Source organism: Phoenix dactylifera, unplaced genomic scaffold (assembly GCF_009389715.1).
Source record: "Phoenix dactylifera cultivar Barhee BC4 unplaced genomic scaffold, palm_55x_up_171113_PBpolish2nd_filt_p 000472F, whole genome shotgun sequence".
In the NCBI taxonomy this organism is placed as follows: Eukaryota; Viridiplantae; Streptophyta; class Magnoliopsida; order Arecales; family Arecaceae; genus Phoenix; species Phoenix dactylifera.
Window position 1 is genome coordinate 95,976 of NW_024067894.1, and position 27,128 is coordinate 123,103.

Sequence of the window (27,128 nt, forward strand, 5' to 3'; positions counted from 1 at the left end):
TGAGAAAAGAGAGCGAAAATAATTGATGCAACAATATTCATTATAACCTCATTATATCTGTATGAGACTAAGCATATACTCAGATATAATATCCATTTTGAATCTTACTTGGAATATACCAATCTGACAAAAATGATAGTGAATTTACAGACAGTGCTTCAATCTCAAATTTCACTCCCTTTTGCAGCATGATCTCCAGCTCCAACCTGCGATGCTAGATTGGGCTAAATAAACACATTTGACATGATCAAAGGTTAATAAAAAGGTGGTATTTCAATAAAATATGAAAACTAATAAAAAGTTTAATTGTCAGTCAAAATGAGGCCAGTTGCATGGTAACTAAGATTAAATATGAAATGATTGAAATTTCACATCATTGAGTAGAAAGACTTGAGTGTGTTTCTCATAGGAGATATGAAAAGTGAAAGTGTAAAAAGGAGGTATAAGACTGGCGAGACTCAACCTCCATTTTGGGGCTTCCTTGTGCAAATAGCATCTGGATAGCATGGCTTCAACTTTCTTCTTATCTAAAATACAATTGAAGATTCAGCGTTTGGCTTTGTACGGAAGATATAATCCAAAAATTTAAAACAAGAATGTAAACAAAAACATATGATTCATCGAATATAGTCACCTTCAGATGTCAAATGGAGAAGACAGTGATCCGGAAGATTGTACTTCTCAAAATCAGAAGGAAAAACTCCTAGCCAGCGTAGCTCAGGAACATGCATCAACATTGCATCATATGCCATTTGCTTCGAGAACAGATGAGATTTTAATAGAAGTAACTGAAATGAAATTAATCAAAAGGAATCTTCGTGTATGCTTATTTTCATGTTGCAGAGAAAAGTCACAAGTGGGGCCAACATTGCACTATTGATTGATTAATTACTGAAACAGGAAAATTTTGGGTACAAGAATCAACATGAGATCACCAGAGCATACATTTGCCAACTAGAAACCAAATATTATAACAGTAAACGTCATGGAATCACAAACAATCAAAAGGATTAAATTCAGAAACGGAGAGAGAATTCAGTCAGCGATAGAAACATGACTATGACAGTAGCAGTTAAGCATTTTTCCCACATAATAATTTAATAATATAAAATAAATAAATGCTTTAATAGGTTGGCATGAACACAGACAATGAATAGGATCTTACCATAGAACCGAACCTGTAAGTTGTCAGAATGTCAAAACCATAAGGATCAGAATCTACAAGGCAATAGACAGGCAAATGCAGCTGCTCAACAAGATGGCGCAAGAATCTGGTAGATAACACATGGTGACCACAACAACAGCAGTTACAGCAGTTACAAAATCATTAACTTAAGGTAAAGGAGTAGGAAAGAGATCACAAGGTGATGCACATACCTTCTCGTAGGAACATCTGGATAGCCTCTTCCCTGCATAAAGTTAGCTACATGAATCATTGATACTAACTAGAAATTAATGCAGGAAGGTAACCAAGAATGCATGCTCACCGTAATGACAATGCAATGATTCCTTTCACAAAATTGATCATTTGCTAACCGCTGGAAAACTGCAATAAAGAATATTATACAAAACCTAGATCAGGTTGAGCAATGGGGCAGAGCAAGAGCTCACAGAATTCCTAAACGAGCTTTCACCTGTTTCCTTCTCTACTACAAGTACATATTTGGCAACACTTGCAATATCTACCAAAAAAAATAAAAAATCTTTTTCAGATTGTGAGCTCAATATGTGCTCTTCAACAGGCAAGCAGATAAAAATAGATGCTCAGTTTTTATTGAAAGAAGTAAATTTCGTGGTTGTAAGATGATTGCTGAAACAAGCAGTACATGGAAAACAAACTTGGACTCTGTATAAGAAGAAAATTGAACAAGCAATTATCAAGGTCCCCCCATCCCCCTCCTTTGAAAATAAACCTGACATCTATTGTTCAGACTCTACTGAAATGTCTAAGCATCCATTGGATGAAAGAAATGAATGATCTTATCCATGAAAATCTACCCACAGCAACCAGTCCACAGGAATCGCTGATCATAGCAATTATGATATTTCACCAACTAGTTTCATTCCTCAGAAGCTCAAACCCAGAAAATCCCCTATTGTAACCTTCCAGGTAACATTGTTATAAGACCTTTCATCATCAGTATGCTTTTTCTTGCCTTTGATACGCAACATTCAGAAACGGTCTACCTTTAAGAGAAACGTCACTGCTGCTATTGCTATTTTATTTCCCCTAACACTTGCAGAAGCCAACACCCCCATAATATCACATAGACTCCATTGAACAGGTTTATACGTATCACTTCTCTTAAAGGCATAAGCTCTTCTGAACACCATTTTCAATGCATGGAGACAACAGATCCTCAATAAAACTTCAGCAGCTCTAGTTATCCTACAATTTTACTGAAATCTTCATTGCCCATCCTTGATCAGTCCCAAAAAGTATATGGAATCAGAGAACAAAAACATCTAATCCTAAATTTTTGCATTCTCAATTTTGTACCCAACTAAACAATACTTCAGATACTTTGAAAGTATTATTTGTATCCTAGAAGTTCCCTATAAATAATCTATAGATTCCCTTTCACACTGCTCTCTAACAGGCCCCAATAATTCTATATGTTCTCTTTTTCTCAATTTCAGAGGAAGCAGGATCCATATATGTGATCTTTACACCAGCAGTGTATGTAAATAGTTCCTTCATCTTCTCTCATCTGATTTAGGAAAGAAGCATAAATATTATTCCTTTAAATAAGCTTGAGGATTTTAAGCAACTTGATCGATCAATAGGTATATTTCTTGATGATAAATCCACTATAAATCCTCATTCTTTAGAAGACAACAAGACATTCAAACCATTCCCTTTCTCATTGAATACAAGAGCCAAAAAAATGAAACTATTCTTGATTCTAACAATGAAACAAAGGTGAACAAATGATTGATCCTTAGGAATATTCTTAGAGGATAAGCAAAGAAGCTCTTCCAAGCCAAAGAAGTCATCCAGAAAACAGAGATGATCCTTGTCACTCTATGCAGCTAAGCATGATAGTTTGTCCAATGTAAGGCATGCAGAGTTCAATCTACTTGCGCAGTATATATCTTCACTTATCCTGTGGAATTTAGATTCCTATTGTTATACAAGAAAGTTCTGCAACTATCTAGCTTGTAAAATTTTCTAGTTTCATTGAAAAATATAGTTTTTCCAGTAACAAGAAGTCAATATATATACATTCTTGTGGTTGATTGTAGTTAAATTGTAATAGTTCACAGTACCCACAGCCTATTTGTTCATGTCCCACAGTCAATCCAAAGCACATCAAGCCAATAGAATGCATCAGGACATTTGTATCCTGGTAATTTCCATTGGTTGGTATAAAAGACCATTTCATATATCCCTCATATTAAATGTGTGTCATTTTTTAAGTTTTACGAATCCTGTGCATTATTTAAAGTACAAAATATCTTCATGGAGTGAGTTCATGATCAGCTTAAACAATCTAAGAAACTTTTACTCCATTTTTAACAATTTGAGAATTCTTATCGAGGATGGTCTACATGTTTACAATTAGATTATAAGAAAGTAAACTTTGAGGAAAAAAGGACATTCTTATAAAGAGAAGTTGTCATGTTAATATCCACTATTATCATGACAAGACCAGCTACCTTTGATATCTTCAGAGTTTACTGGAACAGGATAGGCCTGCAAACAAACCCACTTTTGATAAACCCAGACAAGAGAGTGCAATTCTCAAAATTGAAGTATAAATTGTAAGCTTACAGTGTCAGGGCTCCTTATGCAACAACTTTTCCTACCAGCTTCTACAAATCTTAGCCAACCCATCACCAACCTTGACCAACAAACATAATGCATAAGAGATATTATGCCTCGTAATATTTCTTTCTTCTTGACATGCAAAGTTCAAGATAAACTATAGCTAATATACTCTTTTAGACAGTGACCAGAATAAACAAGTTGGACTGCAAGGCTAAATCATTTCATATTAACAAAGTGAAAAGAATAAACAATGCCTACACATAAACAAGTTGGGTAATGGAAGCCCTGAGAGTTGGTTGTGCATTTATCTTGAAAATCCTTTACAATAGGAACAATGCAGGATTTCTTTTGGTTTAAGAAATAAGCATTTGCATGGATATGCAGCCATAAATGAATCTTGAAATCACAGTGCTGGAGTCTGAAATCACAGTTTAGTGTATAGGGATCAAATCAGCATACAAGTATTCATTTTTCACTTAACAAAAGTGTTATTGCAGTCTAGTACCTGAGGTACCTTACAATAAAATGGTGAGGTAGAGCTGCTAGAATAAATATTTCAAGTTGTATTAGTCTATTCTTTAGAAAAGAAATGAGCAACTTTGTTCCATGTGGAAGTTAAAGCTTGAACTATTCAATTTTATATAAAAGTTCTAAACAAACAAATTAGGCTAACTTTCCATAAGAACAAGTCATGGAGATTTATTTTACCAGGCTGGCCCATATAAATGTAAAATGGCTTTTTATTTCTGATTCTTGATATGGTTGTACACAAGGTTCGCCGTCTCAGTATCGAGCCCTGTACCGATGCCACAGTAGCACAGTGTCGGTGCGGTACGGTATGAAATTTTTTTGATATAACGAGTATCAGTATGCCACCCGTACTGAGTACCGGTACGGTACGCCCCATACCTTCCGATTCGGGCTGGTACGGCATACCATGGTTATACACAATAAGCATTATGGAACTTGCAGTGATCTATCAAGTTATCAAATAACATATCATAGGAAACAAAACCAAGACAGAACATGGGCAAGGATATCTTCTATCATTTCACAATTCCAAGGTGTCAGGATCTACCCTTTTCCTACAGGCACCTGCAAATAGATGTAGCAAATATGGATTTCATTAAGAACTATAAAACAAAACTGTAAAATCAATTTATAGATTATGGATGCAAATATTAATGCATTTCTGATGGCTATCTTCAATCTTTCGTTCAAGCTATAAATCCAACTTCCAATATAGATTTTGTTCATAAATCAAGGCACCACCTCCTCATGGGCAGATATGGGATATGGGATCAAGCCTCATTGTTGAATCATTTACCATGAAAATGTAGAAATTGAAAGATCTTTTTCTTAACCATTAATTTTGCTTAAAAGAGCAATCACAATCATAAATATGAGACCTATCTTGTACCATGATCTAAATTTCCCCCTTTGGAGAAGCAATACAAGATAGATTACATGGCAATACATGATAACCTTCCTTCTTAATGCTCCCATCTTCCTTCTCTTTTTACTACTTTTGCCTAGCTATATCCGTCCCACCCCTGTGGAGCATGCTATTTTATGTACTTTGGTGAACCATTTTCGTAATGAGGTGGTCATGGGTTTTCCATCATTTTCATCAAAATAAAAGAAAGGAAAAAAAAAGATGGAATGAAGAATGTAGAAAGTTTACATGAAAGGAAAAAAAGTGATTAACATATTTGCATTTTGAAAGGTAGTAGATTCCCTTTGTTTGCTATATATATTTCTGCAAAGATCTATGCCAAACTGCCAATATTAAATCATCATATTAGACATCTCAGCATATTTAGGTATACTCTTGGGCGACTCGTAGATCAAACAGTTAGTGCAGTTCAAGCGCCGTCTTGCCCCTTTGATGAGCCTGACGAACCTCTTCTTCGACATTCCTACATCTCTAAGGCCCTCTGGCTTGCCTCGGTCCCTTACCCCCCATGCGACTCCTCGCGCCAAGGTACTTATTCATATCTTTTAAACCGATTTGCATCAGGCATATCAAGGGATTTGTACAAAAAAAAAAAAGAAATATCAAGAGAGAAAAAAACTCACGAACATGTTACAATACTTCTAAGCTGTATACTATTAAATATAACTTCATAGAAAGACACACCACATTAAGATGATGACGGCTGCATTTCAAAAGGATGCATATGTCATTGATTGCCCGATCAACAACTGCTTGCTCTGCAATGCAAAGAATTATGTCCAAAAAGGTAGGTCATCTTGAGCATTAAAGTTGCAATCCATTCTTTTCTACTTGAATATCCAAAACAATTTAGACCAACAGTTTAGAGCCCAATTTCAACCGGATAAATAGATCACAGCAGATCTTACAGAACATAAATATGTAATGGTTGTCTGGCCCAAATTCATGTTTCATCTTCATTTCTAGAGTAAGAAAATGACAAGAAAGTATAATGCACAAGCCAGTCAAGTGTTGATGGAGCCCAAGTTTCAAAACCTCAGAGACTGAACCAATCTTTAGGAAGGAAACATGCCCTTCTGATCCTGGACGTAATATGAAATAGTAATAAGGGTGGTATGTAGTAGATCATAATGACTAACACCAGGGTTCAAGCCATAGTGTTTTGAGGAGGGGGAGGGGGGGGGGGGGGGGCTGAAGTCCCCAAGAACCCTTGGTATTACATGGTTGCCACTCCTTGGCCACCACTTCAATGTGGATTCTGCCCCACAAACAGCCTCTTTAATTCTTTCAAATCCTGGTGCCTCTTGAATTCCTATTAGCTAGCCCCACTAAAAGAGAACAGTAACCACCCTAAGTTAATACATAGTTCATATATATGCTGTTATCTCTCTTCTTAATCTGGAAGCTTTAGAACTCTCTTGAAAAGAAATCTTTCCAAATCCCATCTAAATAAAATTTCTGTACATATCTAGAGATATGGCCAGAATTATAAACTGCTCATATCTTGTGATGATTCTACTTAAAGGGGAGAGAGAGTAGGCTTTGAATCAAAAGAAAGGACAAGAAAAGTAGGGACATTGATTAAGGTGCTTGCAGGTTTGCTCTAGGAATTACTAATTATATTTTTGATAACCTTATTACTATACGCTAGAAAATTTTGGGCATGAATGTTTGGTACCTTCTCCCATTTCTTTTTCTTTTTTGGAGCGTAGGGGGGGGGGGGGGGGGGGGGGGGGTAAAGGGTGGTCAAATAGTTGATACCTTCTTCTATTTGCTTATGAATGGGGAAATCCATGCCTGCCACCTTCGTGTATTTGCTTTTGACTAGTGAAATTACTGCTAACTACAATAGCTCCATATTGCCACATGATTTGTCATGGGTAGGGGTTGTTCGGCATTCTAGTTGTCTTCTTTAATAGATGTTGTTGGCACTAATATCCCTCTTCTGCTGGTCTATGCTTGTAAGCTTGTAAAGCTTGTGTTTGGGTGTTTGCTAAATGTCCTGCTACGTGCTAATGATTTTTTATGCTATTCTACCATATATGAAGCTCTTTTTTCCCCTAACTAATTGCTTGTTGAATGAAGTCTAGATGAGGTCCCTTCATCTTCCTCAAAATAAGGTTAATTACAGTGACTGCAATTTTCTTCATGCTACATGCTTCAACACCATATTTGAGTTAGGATTTCATACCTGCCACTGTACTCTTACATAAAGTGTATTCCACCACTTTGAACTTAATCATGTATCTACCCTTTATATACTACTGCAAACTCCCAATCTGTCCTTTATATCCTACTGTATACTCCAATCCCCAAGCTATAAATGAAGAAATCCTGAGGAAAAGAAGAATCAATTGTTGGGAGAATGGAGTTGCCATATCCTGATTGCACTTTTCATTAGCATCTGCACATGAACCCTAATTAATTAGCAGTTGGTATGCATAAATTCTCTCAAAAATTGAAATGATTTGAGGCACACATTAAGTGCAAGGAAAAGTTAGTCGAGACTACTAATGCTGACCTTGAAATTCAAAAAATTAACCGCCTTCATTATATCACACCAATTCCCACAAGTTAGTAGTTACACTAATCTTGTTGCACCACATTGCAGGACAACTTTTCATGTGCATGGAAGGGGTGCCCCCTAATGTTACTCCACTAAGGATGATTTTTCATGCTACTTTATCATGCTTTAGCCCCTCAGGAAAAGTCCTAGCTCTACCATGCTCTTTTGTATGTTTTCCTTCTTAGTTAACAATAAAATGATGGGGGCGGCTGGGGCTTATGTCAAACTTCAACTTTAAAAGCAGCAGAAAAAAAGATATAATATCGAGTTATACCACAAATACCATACTATAGGATATCCAATGCTTGAGTATTATTCAAGTGTACATGGAAGTGTGATGTAGGACCAATTAAGGATAGCCCAAACTTGGTAGGTCCTACTAATGAGCTTACTCTTGGTTTAAGATCAAAGATTTTCTCATAGTCCAACTTTCAAAAATAAAGCGGGAGGAAACTTTTTGGCTCTTATCATTCAGAAGAAAAAAAATCAAAGAACTTACCCTGGGATTTTGTGATGGGGAAGGAAAAGAGGAACAATATTCTAATGATTTTGAGCTAGACAAGGGACTATACTTGACCTATAAGCAAATTTCAATAACTAGTACATGCAGATTAGTTTTTTTATAACAGAAATAAATAATCTAGGGGAAAGTTAAAGAAGAAAATCAAAGAACTAGTATTGGATTAAGAGAAGAGACAATGGGAAAAAGAGAGAAGAGAAAGAGCGACTAATGCATCAAACCTCCCTAACAAAAATCTCTCATCCATTCAACAATTTCCAAAAGCAAGTTTTTATAACTCTCTATAACTTGTTCTACAAGTAAACTAGAATTTTTGACTACCAAATAATTAATCTCCAAAATTTTTCCTAGAATATAAATTTTGGAATAAAAAATATCTAACATCTTAAACCATGGTCTGCTGAACCAATCCGAATCGCCTAGTTCAGACCGTACCGAGTCAAACTGGTGTAGGACCTGATTGGTTCAGCTATGAAATTCGGAATTCAGCCCTGAACCGCTATGAACCGGTCCAAACCAGGCGGTTCGGAGCAAAACTAGTGCAAACCGGATGGTTCGCACCGGTTCGAATGGGTCCCCCCTCCCCCTTTCTTTTAAGTAGTGGGAAGGTCTAAGAAAGCTTCCTTCATAGTTTTTTCAAATCTCCCTCCCAACCAAAAAAATGCATTGATTTCGATGATTCAAGAAGGATCCAACCCAAAACAAGGTATGTTTTTCCTCTCCTACCTCATTTCCTTCTTCTTTTCAACACCAAAAAATGCCGAGAAATTTCTAAAATAAGGGAAGGTGATTTTGGCATGATTTCATGATATGTAGTAGATCTATGGATAATCTACACAATCGCATTAAAATTTTTAATTTTTATTAAATATATAATTTTAAAATTAAAAAATATGTTTTTTGATTCAAAATTAAAAAACTAAAATCTAAAAAATAATTGTAGAATTGAAAGCTTATTTAGGGGCATGCAAGCTACTCTTAAGCTAAATTTGGTATCCACTTATTCAAATTTTGATGCGATTATACATATAATGACCTAGGTCTAAATTTTTAAAAAATTGAGAAATAAATAGCCTTTGATGCATATCCACAAGCTTAGAAAAATATATGCACTATCCATGGTAGAAATCTATATAAATTTGAGCTCAAATTAATTTTTTGAAGTATTATATTTAAAAATTATTTTTAAATTTAAAGCATAATTAAAAATATATAATTAATAAAAAATATAAAAAATTAGTATTACGTATTACATAACTTAGTAATTTTTGAAGAAGAAAACATATTCTTCTGAATTTATAATATTTAAACATATTTTAAATTTAAAAATTATTAAAAATACATAAATAATCCAAAAATATGAAAAATTAGTACTATGTATTTTTTTGAAGTAAAAAATATAATTTTTCCTCTTAACAAAAATTTATTATTTTTAAATAATTAGAAAATCGATGTACTTGATAAATCTACAAGAATGAAACTATCGAAAAAAAAGACCTAGAGTGTACATTGGTTGGGATCATAGGCAAATGCTCTCGGGTCGACACAACTAAAAATGCAACTAATGCAACATAAAGTTCAAAGGAGAAGGGATAACCAGATTGAAGCAACACCTGGCTAGTGATTATTCCGAGGTAACTATGTGCTCGAAATACCTACAAGAGGTCCCGCAGCTGATGACAAAATACTTTCTCAGAGCAGCGAAGAAGAGGGTTGCAAAGAAAAAAACGGAGGTGGACCGCCAAGTGACAGAGTCACCTTCATATCACTTCAGAAAATCAGAGGTGTCCACTGCAGATGACGAGGAAGCACAGATCCAGGTCGCCATTCAGGCGAGCTTGGATGATTAGTAGTTGCAGGATGAGGTACCCAGGCATAAGGCTCAATTTGGGCTTTCACACTATGAATCGAGCTCTAGTTCTACAACCAGCAGGGCAATCCAGAATTCAGAAAGATCTTCTCAGTTAAAAAGGCCATTAGTAAAGGTGGTGGTCGTATTGCATCTGTCCAAGAGCCACCAAGAGCCACCATCTATGATTTAGATCCACATGCCTTCTCAAGTAAGGATTTGAAACAGCAGAGGGTTGACACCATGCTAAAGAAGGATAAAAGGATATGTAGCAAGCTATTGGATCCTAATTCCACTTCAACCATATTCCAGCGAATGCAGCAGATAACATGTACTATAGATCCGTCATTTTCTCCATACAGGATGCCGGTCTCGGTATAGATACTCCAAGACCGAAGGACATCTATAGTGAACTGCTTGACAACAATATACAGAACAAGTGGCCCACATATGGACTAATGGTGATGTGTGATGGTTAAACCAATCTAGCTAAGCAGAGCATCTTCTTGCAATACTATAATACGAAGACTTTCTTCCAAAAGTCGATTGATACTCCCAATCAAGTCATGATGCCATATCCTCAGACTGATGGAGGAGGTGATTGATCAGGTAGGAGAAAAAAATGTCATGCAGGTTATCACTGATAATGGACCACAATATTAGGCCACTGGAAAGATATTGGAGTGACAGCCACATTTTTTAGATCTCATATACTACACATTGTATCGACCTGATGTTGATACGCATTGAGAAGATTTATAGGATGCATCAGAATGTGGAGACATCCCAAACCATCACCAGATATATTTAAACCATGTATGGGTCCTGTCGCTAATGAGGAGGTATACAAAGGAAGAGATCTTGAGGACCAGGTGCAACACGGTTTGCACTACGTTGCACTTGATAGCCTCCTTGAGAAGAAAGGAAGCAATAAAGCATATTTGCGAGGGTTGACACTGAAAGATGCATTATGGAGGACTTGGTGACGAGGCAGACATTATGGTAGCGGCCAAGAAGATAGTGAAGGCTATCAAGCCATTGTACGAAGTGCTTCGGGCCGTAGACAGCAAGAGGTACCCCTACATAGGCTTCTATATATAAGAGAGGGCAAAAAATCAGATCAGGAAGGCAATTCAATGCATGCCATGGAGCACATCGACATCATTGAGCAACGATGGGACAACCAGATGAGTAGAAACTTGCACCTAGCAGGTAGCAAGAACATTAAAAATTAGACTACCCTTGTACTAATATATAATTTTACTAAAATAATTACAAACTCTATCTCAACTTACTACCTGAACCCAAGATTTCAATACATTGTATCTAGAATCGATATGAATAACGAACTTCTGGCCCACTCTACATTAATATATTTACAAGATGGAGCATGATCGAGAAGTCATAGCCCAAAGTTAAGAAAGGTAAGTTAAGTGACATGCGCAAGTTAACTTGTGATTTTAATGATTAACATATTACAATACGGTTCTTCTTCACAAATAAAATATTTATAGAGAGGCACTAATATAGCTTTGGAGTCTCGACAGCTATCGTAAGTTAAAAAGGTATGAATCCAAATATATTACATATCAACGATAACTATTACCCGATGTTAGATAATTACTAATATGATACTATCTCATCTGTAATTTTCTTCAATATTTTTGCAACTAAATGGTAGATTCATTTTGGTTTGTCGCGAAAAATCTTAAGCGGCTAGCATCCGGATCCTCTTCCAGACCGGTCTTCTCAAATGGCTATGAGCACAATTGATCCACCTTCGTCCTCATCCACAGCAAGGAGAGAAATCGTCTAACACAGAAGCGTCTCAAGTCTCAACGATCTTGTATATGTTCACTACAATCTGAAGTTAAAGATAAAGTGCATTCAGAAGAAAGTAGAGCTGAAGTACACGGATCGATCTATAATGCTTTTGTTGACGATAAGAATGAATCCTATGATCGGATGGCTTGTGGACCAGCAGCAGGAACCAAAACTTGATAAGCCAGGATTCCACTATGACTAGCCAGTTTCATAGCCAAACGAGGCTAAAGTGGATGCAAAGACAATTTTGCCCTAATCATTCTACAAAATTTCTTATCAGGATGTTCAAAAAAAATGCCCTAAGAAAAAAAGATGTTTTACTTTCTTTCCTCTCATATCTCACCCCGGAACCTTCCTCCTCTATCCTTTTCCATTCAAGCCCATTTACCCTTCCAAGCTTTATCATCCCCCAGCCTTCTTTCCCTATCCATGGACTCCAGTGATCCTTTGGCCATTCCTACTTTAGGTTCTAAAGGAAGTTGAAGTCCAAGAGTCGGAAATTCTTCTTTTCTATAGGTAAGCTCTTCCCCCTAAATTTTTTCCATTCGAAAATGCATTTCTAGTATTGTTTTCAAACATAATTCCAGACAAAAAGCAAGCTTTTTGTAGTGGTTTTGTCTATCTTCTACTGATTAGAATCTTGTCTATTTTTTTGTTAACATATTTCAAAAGTAAAAAAGAAGCTTCTATAGTAATGGTCTTTTAGGAGATATTGGGCTAAAAAAATTAAGTATAGAGCAGTAAGATTCTTCGATCTATAATAGTATACATCGTTCCTCCCTCCTTAACACACATTTTATACCTAATACTAGGTATGAATGGGTTTTCTGTTTATAACCTAATACCTAATAATAGCATTGAAGTCCATGTACTTAACCTTTTATTACCGTCTGCATTAAGCATTGCATACTTTATGTTGGATGCTTTTGACCATGTGTTCAATATGTATGCATATATGCACCATTGACTATTAAACGGGCTTATCTTAATGGGTTTTATTAAGATGCTATTGGCTTAAACCAATATCCTCATGTACATCCTATGCCCTACAATTATTTATGCAATGCTAGCTTCTTTAAGTAGATGTTGCGGTCCCCCTTGTGTTTAAATTAAATAAGTTTTATTTTCTAATGTGTTTCTTTACTTAATGAGAAAGATATCATGGTCCCCCTGTATGAAATTTATAGGGTTTCTGCAATGCATTGTATTGGATCTTGTGCATGGTGGTTGCTTTGTCACTACATGCATGAATGGATCAATTACTACACCATGATGCTTCAATAAAGTTCACACCTCATGTGCACTATAGTGGAGTCTTGCCAATCACTTTGACAACTGTAATCACTGGATAAGCTTCTCATCGAAATAGAGAAAATGGCCAAGCAGCTGGATTATAATAACTACACACAATTCTACTACCTAGTCCGTGGGCAGCTCTTGAGCTTGGTTTAAAACCTTTGCAAGGTGATAAAGATGTACTGAGATGCTCAAGATCATCAATTAGGCATGATACAATTCAGATATATATTGAACATTGTGTAAAGGCCACTGAGGTTGCAGAGGAGGAAATGTCTCTACTCATATCATGTCAGTCGAGCACACAAGAAGGAAGTTTATATGAAGAGCTCGCTCAAGAGAAAGTTGATCGTTTATTTGAGATATGCCACTATTGAGAAGAGCTAGCCAAAAGTGCATCACAAGCAAACTAGGCCAAGAGTGCATCATAAGCAGACCAGGCCAAGAGTGCGTCATAAGCGACCCTAAGAGTGGCAGCCAGGCTTCACAAGCAGACCCTGAATTTTCTTATTGTTCAATTGGTGAGGTATACAATCATAGAGCCCCTCCCAGGACCCGACTTAACACTTACTTAATGTTATCTGCTCAATCCTCTCAAAGGGCGAGGGCACTTCAGCTCTAGTCTCACCTCCTTATAGAAGAATGGAGCCTTTTTCTTCGATTCGGTGAGGTTGCTTGAATTGGTCTAAGAGTCAGGGCTGTTTATTCCGTTAGGTGTTTGGTTTGGTTATGGAAGTCAGGTATTGGATGCCATCTCTGAGGTAAGGGATGGGATTCAATACCGGGTAGGAAAGGCTTCGCCGTTTGAGAACACCGGGGGTTCGGGGGGTGGAACCCCCTGGCATATCATCGGTAAAAATAAATATCCTATTCCCCCCCGAGGGGGCCTTTGGGGGGTAACGTTCCATAACCTAAGGAAGGGGAGGGGGTTCGGGGGAGGGGAAACCATCCCCTCACCTGATCCAACGGAAATAAATTATCGAAGAGAAAAGATTCTCCATTCTATATTTCTATAAGTATGGAGCCGACCGTCGCAGTTGCGTACCTAACAAAGACCACCACCGTGTCTGCACGCAGGTGGCTTGGTTGGCGACCCCCGCCAGTTTTGAGAGTTGAAATGTCTGCTGAAGGCAAGCTACTACACCTACCATGAAGCTAGAACAACTAGGCAAATAAAAGGGAAGAAAACCTACCAGGCCAAAGAGGGAACGCAAGAGGAAGAGAGCTTCTGAAGGAGCTTCTGAAAAAGGAAGGCACTTGCTGATAAGGAAGAAGCCTCCAACGATAGTGATAGTGACTCTTCTGTTGTTCTTAGTGACTTGTGAAAATCTGATGATGACATTAGTGATGATCTGTTTGAGCAGAATGTGAACAGGTCTGTAACAGAGGAACAAAGCGATAGCCTGAACAATCTAGACTGACTAGTGAAGAGGACATTGCTGGGGACCATAGGATTCAGGGCAAGGAGCTAGAGTCTGATGGTAGCAGTGGTGAGCTCAGAAGCCTTCAAGATAACAATGAGTCTAACATAGATGGCTCTATCAGGCCAAGGTACTCTGAGTTCAATAAAGTGCTGACTTGAAGGATCTTATAATGCTTGAAGTTAGGAAGAAGTTCAACACTCCTAATATGTCTAGGAAAGTCTCAAGACCTATGCTATTCAAGAGGGCCTTTGACTTCACCTACAAGAAGAATGACAGGTGGTGGGTTACAACTATTCCACAAGCAGAAGTTGTGGGTGGAGGATACATGCATCTCCCATGCAGAGGGAGGAAACATTTTAGATAAAGACCTTCAACCCCAAGCACATCTATGAAGCAGTTCCAGAACCACAATGTGATCTCTACATACTTAGCTCAAAGGTTCTAGAGGATGTCAGGTCTAACAGTAAGTGGGGCTTAAAAAGTTTCAATGACAACGTCAAAAGGGATGTAAAGGTCTTTGCCTCGAGGTCACAGTGCTACAGGGCTAAAAAAAAGCACTTCAAATGATTTAACACTAAGTCTAGATTGTTCACACCATCTACTCATGTCCTCCTCTATCACAGACTCGTCCACATTCTGCTCCAGTAGATCATCATCGAATGTTTCAATCACTAAGGAAAATAGAAGAGTCTCTCACTGCCACTATCACACCACTAGAGACATCTTCCCTAATCAGCAAATGCCTTCTCCTTGTCAGAAACTTTTTCAGAAGCTCTCTTCCTCTTGCTTTCCATCTTTCACTGATAGATTTCTTCCCCTTCCTTTGCCTAGTTGTTCCAACTTCATTGGTAACCCAAAAGCTTGCCTCTCAACAGACATTTCAACCCTGTCAAGTTCAGGATCTGCTTGTGATGTCTGATTGTCATCCTTAGGATTTGCTTGTGATTACACTCTTAGCCTGACCTGCTTGGGATGCACTCTTAAAGAGTTAACGTAGCTTCTCTCCTTTACAATGACAACAACTGTCTCACATAAACGATCAGTCTCCTTCTAAGTTAACTCTCCATACAATCTACATTTTGTGTGCTCAACTGAGATGATAGAAATAGAGGCACTTCCTCCTCTGCAATCTCGGCAGCCTCTGCCCATGTTAACATAAATCTACACTATATCATGCACCTTAATAACCTGGAGCATCTCCAATATGTCTTTTACCTTGCAAAGAATTTTAAGCCAAGCTTAAAGGACTGCTCGGGGGAGTAGGTAGTAGAACTAGGTGCAGTTATTGTAACCTAGCTATTTGGCCATACTCTCTATTTCGATAAGGCTCATCTCATTAGGATTATAGCTGTCAAAAGCGGCTAACAAAGCCCCCACTATAATGTATATGAGACAGAAGCTTATCAAACCATCATGGTGCAGTTCTATCATAAATAGATCCATTCTGCATGTAGTGACAAAGCAAACCCACGGTGCACAAGATCCAATACAATGCATCCCAAAAATTGTCCAAATTTCATACAATGAGACCACAACATCATTCTTAATGCATAATAAACACATAAGGAAATAAAACACACTTAATTAAACCCCAAGGGACCACAACTTCTACTTAAGAAACTAACACTAGCAAAGCTTCTTGCATTTGTTTGTTAAATAAAGGTTACACAAATAATTGTGAGGCATAGGACATGAACATGAGAATGTTGGATAGAGCCAATAAAGGTAAGTCCCAGGGAAAGCCAATAGTATCTCAGTAAAACCAATTAAAGACTCGATAACCCACCCATCCACCTGGCCCATTTTACAGCCAGTGGGGCGTAGTAATCTAAGACAACACATGCATGTATGCATATATTAAACACATGACTAAAAGCATCATACATAAAATATGCCATGATCTATGGAGTCGGTAATAAAAATCTAGGTATAAAAAACTTAATGTTTACTGGATATAGCATTGCAGTAGCCATTCATGCTCAGAATGAGGTATAAATTGTGTGTTTAGGAGGGGGAAAACTAGATATGCAATAATAGGTTGAAGAATCTTACTACTTTACACTTAATCTTCAAATCGAACATCTCCTAAGAGATGACTACAGAACATTTTTACTCATGATATATGTTAACCAAAAAATATTAAGACTCTAATTACCAGAAGACAGACAAAACCACTACAAAAAGCTCTGCATGGAACAATGAACAAACATAACAATAGAAATGCATTTCAAAATGGAAAAGTTTAAGGGAAGAGCTTTGCTTCAAAAGAGAAGAATTCCAGACTCTTAGACTTCAACTTCCTTTGTAGCAAAGGCAGGATGGCCAGAGAACTAGCCGGAGTCGGTGGACAGGGAAGGAAGATCAAGGATAAGAGGTTGCAAGGGTAACAGCTTGAACGAAAGAGGACAAGGGAGGAAGGTCAAGTATGAGATCACAAGGGAGATAAGTACAATGCTCTTTTTATTAGAGCATTTTTTTTAAATGCTCTAATTAAAAATTTTTGTAGCAACAATGAGGGCAAAAGTGTCCTTTATGACGTTATCTTAATGACAGGCTCAAAACCACACTGAACCCACTTAACTAACTTTAAGGAATCTATTTGAAACATTTTAAACTCAAAGGGCACAAGATGAAAATGACCCTAAATTTAAGGGTGTCCTGACAATTTTTCCTAGTTTTTATTTCAGTATGTAAACTATCACAAAGCAAAACACTAGGGTCTGACCTCTTAAAATATATTTAGATGGCTTTTTTAAAAGGCCCTCTTAATTGTTTTCTTTACGTAGTGATCCCTAATAAATAATTCTCTACTTCTATAAACTATAACATAAAGGGGCTCAACTAAAGCAAAATAATAAAATAGATGATGAGACCACTAAAAATTTAACAAACTAGAGAGTCAACATCATCTAAAACTAGTTTTCTTCTACAAATAGACTAGCGACCCTTTGTCAGTGCTTATGGTAGGTTTTGAAGGCTTATAGATCCACGTCAACTCCCTCCGGCTTAAAGAAATTTACCTTCGATAAATAAAGGCTCCGGTATAGCTATATCCAGTTAATCTTCTAAAGCAAGTCTGTTGAACTAGTAATAAGGCTTGTATCAGTCAACGACTATTTACAGTATGAGTCTGTAATTTCTGTTCGGGATGTACCGGACACGAGAAAGAGCTAGGGAGAGGGAGAGGAGAAAGGAAGAGAGAGGAGGGAGAGGGAGAGGAAGAGGGAGAGAAGAGGAGGAGGAAGGGGGAGAGAGGGTGGGGGAGGCTTTACCGGCAACATTGGGCAAGCCACAAGAGGTAAAGGCGGTGAGCCTTCCAGTCATGGAAATCTCCTTCTCTTCACCAATAAGTGCAATATCAAGGAGCACCGGCAAGCTCTTCGCCACCTCCTGCTAGGGCTCCTCAGATGAGATGCCAAATATTGAGGGCTTTCGTGGCAGAGAAGGTGTAGGGATTCAAGCCAGGAATGGTGGTGGAAGTGGCGGAGGGCGGCGGAGGAGAAAGAGGAGGGTTTTTGAAGGGCTCCAATGGAACCGAGGTGGATCTTGGGTTAGCATTAGGAATAGGTTTGGGAAGTAGGTTAATTCAGAGAAGAGCGGTGGCCATAAGATCGCAAGAGAGGGAGGCATCGTCGAAGAAACAGCATCTAGTGGCAAAGTGAACTAGAGAGCCTTTGAGCTCGTCGAACCTTTAAAATGCAAGGGCAGGGAGCAAACCAACCCATTCCCGCTGAACCGTTCCAACTTGGCATCAATTCGGATTGGAACGGTTCCGCAATCACTTATTCTGAAGCTCCTCCTGTGTGACCCACACAGTCTTCCATAGGTTGACCCTGCCTTTTTATAACAAACTGCTGACACATGCTGGGTGTGAGTGGCAACTATCCAATCATCTAAAATATCCATAATTTCCTCTCTCCTTCTAGGAATGATTGGTGGTTGGTGGTTCATTATAGGGAAGTGGGAGTGGTGGTGGAATTGTGAATAAGGTAGAAGAATCAAAAATAAGTTGTATATCCAATAAATCAATAAAAGCTTCTAGCTAAAAGGTAAGGGTCTTCACCATTGGGAGTTGGATTAGTTCCCACGTAGGTCGTCTAAGCATAGGCACTAGCATTGATCTTCTTAATGATACTGTATGGGACATTTTTTTTTGGAATGGAGCTTCTTTAAAGTACCTTTAAAAAACCTCTCAAGCAAGGTCTACCGTACCGACGTACCGATGGCACCGATACCGATTCGGCACTGGTTGGAACCGGTGTCGAGCCGACTAAGAGAAATCCAAGAAGCGGACGCACGGCCAAGAAAAAAAAAGCCAACACGCGGATGCGCCCGCGGAGGTCCGCGTTAATGCCACTCTGTGGCATTAAATGGCCCACGCAGGGCATTCCGCGTGGGCACGCTGCCCCGCACGCGGACTCTTTTTCCCTTTTTTTTCTTTTTCTTTTCCTTCTCTTCCTCCTCGAACCTTCTCTCCTTCTCGCCTTTCTTCTCCACTCTCCTCCTCTCTTCTCCTCTCTTTCCCCCTTCTCCCGCGAGCACGGAAGAAGGAACTGACCAGGAGGGGGCGATCCTCGTCGCCGTCGTCGGGGTGCTTGAGAGGGGTCGGCCCGAGGCTAGGTGCGAACTGCGAACTGATACCTTCTTCTCTTCTTTTTCTCCTCTTTCTCTTCTTCTTCATCTTCTTCTTCCTCTTCTTCTTCCTTTTTCTTTCTCTTCTTTCCTCTTCTTCCTCTTCTTCTTTCCTACCGATGCGAAACATTTTCAAGGCTGTACCATACCGGTCACGGGCGGTACCGATATGGTACGGACGGAGCCGCCGGTACGCGCCGGTTCAGCAGAGCCTTGCTCTCAAGATGAATAGATACCATTACCATTTACCTTTCTGAAATTCTTGGAACCTGTGACAAGTGTCTGCAACAAATTTAGTTTTCATTACTAACAATTATTTTTCCATCTAATCTCAGCATGCAAGCAAATAATGCAACAAGTTCACTGGATATGGACTCAAATGGTAAGGGAATGAGATTAATAGATTTCTTAGGTTTACAACTCATGACAACCTAAAAAGGACTATAACATATCAACCTATTGATTGAACTATTGTATACAAACTTAGCCATAGGAAAAATATATCCCAAGATGACACATAATCACCTATCAAGCATCTACGAAGATCATTCAACTCCTAATGACAACCTTTGTTTATCTGCCAGTTTTGGGATGGTAAGCATGGAAAACTGCAACTTAGTATTTTGCATTTTCCATAAACCATTCCAAAAATAACTCACAAACCTGACATCCCTATCAATGACAATACTCTAAGGAAGACCATGCCCAACAACTTTCCTTAAAAACACTAAGCTACGTATGATGCATTGTTTGTCTTGCTGCAAATATAAAATGCTCCACCTTCAAAAACCTATGCACTATAACTAGAATTGAATCATGACATCTAAATTCTAGGCAAACCTAAAACAGATCCATGTTGAGGTCTTTCCATGTGCTATGTGGTGCAATTAGTGTGTGCAATCTCAAATTATGCTTTCTACTCTTTTCCAATTGACAAGTATGACACTATGAAACAATACATGCTAAATCCGTAGGCCCAACATATACCATCTCAGTACTAACCCCGTACTAATGCCACCTTATTACCGCGTCGATACGGCCCCTTTACCGCATTCCGGTACCAAACTACTTCGTATGGTATGGTACACTCCGTACCGTCCAATTCGGTATAGTATACCATACCTTGACTAGGCCAATAAAATCTATCCTCAATTGTACAAGATGTGCACCATCCAACAAAGATTTGTAATCTTCCCAAATCCTAACACATGGTGTACTCATTCTTAATACTTTCAAATCCAACCACCTTGACATGTGCCAAATTCAAGGTGGTTACCACTCTGCTAAGTGTATCAACAAGCTTGTTCTCAAATGTTTGAGAGCAAATGTGTAATCCTGTATAAACCTGACCAAGGTCCCCATTTCTATCGAAATTCAAATTATGTAGGTCCTAATGGTGAAATAGAGGACAAACCCCTAGGCAAAATGCACTAATGCCAATACCTCGAGACCTAAACAATCACATAAAAGTCCTTGTCAATAGGTGGAATGCTTTTGTTAGACCTTGTTAATTTCTAACAAAAGAAATGCATAACATGCCACCTCATAACCTTGTTTTAATTTCTAACAAAAGAACGCAATAGGATGACTCTTAACTTAATACTCCACTTGTCCCTGCACCTGAAGCATAACATACCACCTCAAAGGCTTTAGAATAATCATAGTTACGGTACTAGAGTTTGCAACATCTTCTCCTTAACATCCTTAAATGCTTTAGTTACAGATTTAGACCATTTAATACTCCCCCCTCTTCATGTCATTGGTTGATGAGAGCCGCAATGGTGCAAAATCCCCTGGCAAACCTCTTATAAAAGGTAGCTAGGCCATGAACAATGCTAACTCATGAGGATTTTGAGATTCAAGCCCACTCTCTAATAGCACGCATTTTTTCAGGGTTAGCTGCAACTCCATCAAAAGAATACCATAAAACCAAGGAATACCGCCTAAGAGCATACGGAAAGCACTTCATCAAATTAATATAGAGCTTTTCCTCACAAACAACTCCAATAACTTGACAAATTATGAAGGAGATGTTCCTCCTTAGCCTTGCTTTAAATGAGGATGTCATCAACACAGACCACTAGAGAAAGACCAACTAAATGACAGAGACCTATGTCATATCTCACATAAATGTGCTCAGTGTATTGGTTAGCCCAAAGGTATGAGTAACCATTCATACAACCCATCTCTAGTCTTGAATATTGTTTTCCATTATCTCCAAGTTGGAAATGGAGCTAATGGTAACCGTTCCAAAGATCTATCTTAGAAAATACATAAATCTAGTTATCATATTTGACATATCATCTAATCTAGATATGAGGAACCAATATTTGTATCATGATCTTCTTTGTGGCTCGGGTATAAGTAACATTCTCCAGCTGCCATCCTTTTTCAGTATAAGCAATGCAGAAATTGCACATGGGCTCAAACTCTCTCTGAGAAAACCCTTCTGCAGAAGCTCAGCAACTAGGCATATTCCATTAGGTTAATCCTATGATAGCAAAATAGGTAAGGATGACCCTAGAACCAAATATAATGGCATGTTATATATCCTAAAGAGGTGGTAACTCATCAAGCAATTCACTGCTTGTCAGGTCAAGTAATGCACATGACTAACCTCTAAAGGAACCTCAACATCATCTCCTAGTGGAGGTTGTTTTCACCTCCTTAGCCACCAAGGCATACACAAATCCTTTCTCCCTTCTCTCATATTCAAATTTATTCAAAACATGCAAGGTTTATGGCTTTTACCTGCAATTTATCTTATTTTGATGCCTTTTTCTCTCAATAGATGAGAAAAGATTCAACACAACCTCTTTTCCATCAAATTTAAAATACATATACCTTGGTCCTCCCATAATGAGGAATATTTAAGTCACTTAGCCATGGCTTCTTAAGTAAAACATGTGCAACATCCATGGGAAGGACATTGCACCATGCTTGGTCTTGGTAACAAGCATAGTGGTTTTATCCTCCCAAGCCACACGTTATAGGGATGAGGGTGTGGCTCTGACTTTAACTTCATCCTCTCCAGAGCATTCTTGGAGACAACATTCCATGCAACTGCCTCCATCAATAACTGCCTTACAACACTTATCACCATAGTTGATGTATGTAGAAAATTAAGGGTGTCCTCCAATCATCCTCACTCTTGGGTGTGCCAAGTACACATCTTATGACATTTACCCTGTGCTCATCATCCTCAAAGTCCTGCAAATCCTCATCACTAGTAACCTAATCAAGAACATGAGTAATCTCCACTAACTCATCCTCAATAACATTCTCAGCAGCTCCAACATGTATGTTCCCAGCAAGGCGCTGAAATGTGCAAGCATAATGTCCTGATATATGACATAACAATGGACAGTACTGCTGGGCATATTTAGATGATTTAGCAGCAACAGCTTTCCCCTAATATGTTCGAGGAAAAATGCTCTACGTTCATGGGCTCAATTCAAAGATAGTTTTAAGCTATAAAAAAAGAAAAGCAGAAAATTGGATGATGCTCATGGTTTGCTAATGAACTTAAAAGAAATGTTAGGCAAAATAGATGGTAAAAAGATCTTAAATTAGAACAAATTAGACAAAATATATCAAATTAAATATATGTAGTATTGCTATTTTGATAAATTTGTATGTGAATCAAAACATTACTATCAACCAGGTTCTCTAAACCGACCGTAACCGACGTACCGTGAAGACGGTACCGGTTCGATTCCGGTCCGATACCAGTCGGAACCGGTACAAACCAATTCTGAAAAAAAAAAATGCACGGACGCATGCAGAGTGGCATTTAAAAGCGGCACGCAGAGCAGCGTGTGGGCTCGCTGCCCCGCATGGCGAGCCCGGCGATTCCCACCACGAGGAATGCTCGCGGGCACGAGTTGGAGACACGTTTTCCCCATTCGCACCCGCGTCCCCATGCGGGCCGCGCTTCCCATGACCTCTCTCTCTCTCTTTTTCTTTCTTTTCTTCCTCCTCCTCTTCTTCCCTCTCTCCTCTCTTCTTCCCTCTCTCCTCTCTTCCCTCTCTTTCCCCTTCTCCTGCGAGCAAAGGAGCTCTTCTTCCCACGAGGTGCTCGGAGGAAGAAAGAGGCCCAGTAGCTGCGACAGGTCTTCTTTCCCCTCTCTCCTTCTCTCTCTCCTCTCTCCCCCTTCTTCCCCGCGAGTACTGGTGCAGTTTGCACGGTACAAGCCTGAACCGGTGCGGTTCGACCAGTATTGGGCTTGTACCGGTGTGAACCGCACCGGTACGGCAAGAAACCGAGATTCCACTGCTGTACCATACCGATGGAGGCCGGGTACCGGTACGGTACAGGCTGAACCAGTCGATTCCAACCGGTTTAGCAGACCTTGCTATCAACTGAGTACTATAGATTCACAAGTGTGGTTGGGACTGTTCTTTAATAAACGACCTAAGCCTTTGTGTAATTTAGCAGAGGAAAATCACAAAGAATATCAGTCTAAAGCAAGCCTAGTAGACACACTGAAAACAACAAATTAGGATTTTGAAATGATATCTAATCTCGTATTCTTCTAAGTATTTTTTTTACTTTTCCAATTTCTCTCATTTTTATGTTTTATATTTTTTATAATAGCAAACAGTATATAAGATTCACATTAGGAAAACTACACATGATATATCCAAGGGTCGAAAACAACTTAGCACACTCTAAAATGGTGAGCAAGATATCTTATTTTAATTTGCATTTGAATTTTCTTTGTTTTTTTTGGGTTAATCTCTATTTTTTTCTGATTTATTCACTGAAAGTCCAAGTCTAAAATCAAAGCTGCTGAAACTGTTCTCTCTTTCTTTTTTTTTTCCTTAGTAGCAATACCCAAGATTTGGACACTTGGACCTCCTAAGGTGCAAGCCCTTAGGGGAGAGCAATGTTGTTGAAACTGTTAAAAATTAAAATCTCCTGTTCCTAGCCAAAACCAAGCAAAAGTTTTGAATCCTTAACTCAAAATTATATCATACAAGATGAACAGGTATTCTCTAGAAGACTGTAACTGATTAATCCCTTCAGTAGACTGTTGTGTTTTCTTGTTATTTTTCATATACTTTGGGTAGGAAGATAATTATGCTATAAAAAGAAGAGGCAAAAGGAAATCATGGAGAAAGTAGCTTTTGATCTAAGAATTCAGGTTCAATGAGAAAAAGAATAGAAAATATGCCCTCCAAATCATTGAAAAACCCTTGAAGTGTAAAGTCAAATGTAGAAGACGATGTTACTGCTTATTGTCATTTAATATTATGATATAAACACATTGCATGCAAACTATGATGTTGTCTATGTGAACCATCCCTCTCAGCTGCTTTTACGAAAAAGGAATAACTTCTAGACAATTTATTATCTTCTGAGATCAACAACAAAATGTAGGAAGTCTCAAAAGGTAAACGAGATGATCAATTTATAAAAGTTTATTATTGCTGGATATTAAATATACAGGTTGATTACCTAAGAAAACAGATGGGTGCATGTAGTAGATATCCCTCTTGGATGCATGTCTCTTTTCTTGTAATAGCTGCTGTATAATTTGTAATACTCTAAGCAGTACATCTGATAAGAGAGGACGATAAGCATGCAGTCAGTATATCATGCTAAAAATTGGACTTGCTAAAGCTGCTAATCTAGAAAAAAGAATAAATAAAAGAAACAGAACAGGAAAGAAAAAATTCTGAAGTCACTTTGAAGAGATGATCTAAATTCAAGCTACAATAAACATAGATAACAGTGGTAACCGACCTAGTCTGTAAGCATGGCTTTCCTTTTCAAGTGAGATTATTTCCTTGCCAATGGGCAAGTCATAGTTGCAAATACTGCACCCAGACATAGAAAACTGTAAGAGAGGTGAACAAGGGGAGGGGGTGACAGTTATAGGCATACATCTATGAAAGAGCATTACATGTACAGAGAGTAGTAAATAATGCAAAACAGCAAAATGTTAAATGAACATGGCTTTTAATATATAATAAAAGAAATATGCATCTTGAATGCAAATTTTCTAGTGAGCAAACTACAAAACTTCAAATCATATCTCCCTGCATTGCCCATTTGGGATTCCTGTAAAGTAAGACTGTGTGATTGTATTACTTTTCTGAGCTTGGATTAAAGCATGTTGTGATATTGTGCTGCAACCTCAGCATGAACAATCTGCTTGTCTCTGTCTTCGAAATTTAGCATGCTGAAGCACACATCGCACTTTACGACTAATTTGATTCAGCAGGAAAAAGAATAGGCAAATGGCAAGATATGAAATTTGCAAAATAAGGTGGCAATAATATTACTCAATTAAAACAAAGCATGTTCCATATGTCATTATGGGGTAATTATTAACTCAATCCAGATCTTTGGACAACTAATTTTCCGATTTAATGTCAGCTAAGCTACCTCGAAGCCCAGCATTCAGTAGCATTATATTGCACAAGAAGAAATATATCATTTGAAATAAACACCTTAGAAGCATTGATGCAGAAGACCTAAAACTCAAAGATGTTTCCACTATGCATGCCTGTAACTCATAATTTCACCAAAGACTAAATGATAAAGCAATGATGAGACCCTAAGCTCCAAAAACTATGAATTCATGTGAAGAACACTGATTTGTTATATAGCACTATGCCCCTAGAAATTCTTCAGTAGCATAGTCCTCAATTTTCTTTCTTAAGAAAAATAGTTCTCGATTTACTTGAATACAATTACTGCAATCTAACACCTTTTTATCAGAAAAAAAGCACACATGAACATTGCCATAACTTCATCAATCTTCAATTACCATCACAAGGTGAGCTTAGATTATTCAACTGTTCATACTTCAAAAGATTCAACCAAATTCCACCTGATAACACTAGGTTAACTATAATCCATATGCGCGCAGATCAACAAGCTGATCGATAAATAAGCAGCAGAAAGAACAGAGCGATCCCCTTATAATCAGATTTCAAACCAGAAGCTTCGATTTTGCAAAAAACTTAGGGTTTTCATATCCCTTTTTTTCAAGGAAAGTTGGGACGAATTCAAAGAATGGCATTCCAAATAGGGGGAAAAAAAAAAAAATCGGCCAGCAAAGAGCAAGGGAAGAGAGGCAGACCAGTTCCCGGAGGGATCGGAGCAGTAGATCCGGAAGCGATCGAGGGCAACCGAAGGAGCGCGATTCCTGGAGATATCCTGAATGAGTAATAGGACGAAACCTGCAAGAAATCTTTCCGCGGAGGCATCAGGAAACGATCGTAACGAGAAGCAGCAGCTGGGTGTGCTTGCCATCAACCTTTGATTTGCCGGAGGACATCGGAAGGGTTCGAACTCGATGATCTTCCCACCATATTTCGCCTTCGCCTTCGCCTTCGCCGGCCGAAACGTGGCGGGACGCCGGGCTTTCCTAGGAATTTTAAGTAACAAGTTTTTTCCCTGGCGCTCTGATTAAGATACTCAAGGGGGAAAAAATGAAGAAAAAATATTTAAAATTGAATAGCATAATTTTAGACTTTTAGAATTTTAGTGGTTTATCTATTTTATCATTTTAAAGACGGGCCCGGGCTTCAGGTTTTGGGGCCAGCCATGTAAAGCTGGCCTTAAAATCGTTCTGTTACATATAACAAGAATAATACGAAAAATAATTGAAAATTAAATATAATTTAATAATAATAATGAAATAATAAAAATTTAAAAATAAAAAATATACTATAAGTGAAATATATTTAATAATTGTTAACAATGTTACTGTCGACCTCTCACTAACAAAAAGATCAACAATAACGGAAAAAAAATTGTTAAACATAACAAGTA

General features: G+C 38.2%; 1 protein-coding gene across 7 annotated transcripts; it reads right to left on the bottom strand.

Moving 5' to 3' along the window:
* Positions 1-26,819, bottom strand: LOC103697232 (meiotic recombination protein SPO11-1). Of its 7 annotated transcripts, none has more exons than XM_039119009.1 (15): positions 26,611-26,774; positions 26,434-26,533; positions 25,089-25,162; positions 24,801-24,902; positions 5,916-5,986; positions 4,851-4,867; positions 3,776-3,845; positions 3,661-3,697; positions 1,635-1,682; positions 1,488-1,546; positions 1,378-1,409; positions 1,166-1,271; positions 635-788; positions 464-527; positions 1-206 (listed from the first exon to the last, which is right to left on the bottom strand). In XM_039119009.1, exons 1-15 carry the CDS (start codon positions 26,663-26,665, stop codon positions 80-82), a joined length of 1,116 nt encoding a protein of 371 aa, XP_038974937.1. In that variant the 5' UTR covers positions 26,666-26,774; the 3' UTR covers positions 1-79. The 7 variants fall into 7 exon arrangements, with proteins under 7 accessions (XP_038974937.1, XP_038974936.1, XP_038974938.1 ...); XM_039119008.1 differs by having other exon boundaries at positions 5,913-5,986; XM_039119010.1 differs by having other exon boundaries at positions 635-755; positions 5,913-5,986; positions 26,611-26,770.
* Between the last annotated feature and the right edge of the window lie 309 nt (positions 26,820-27,128).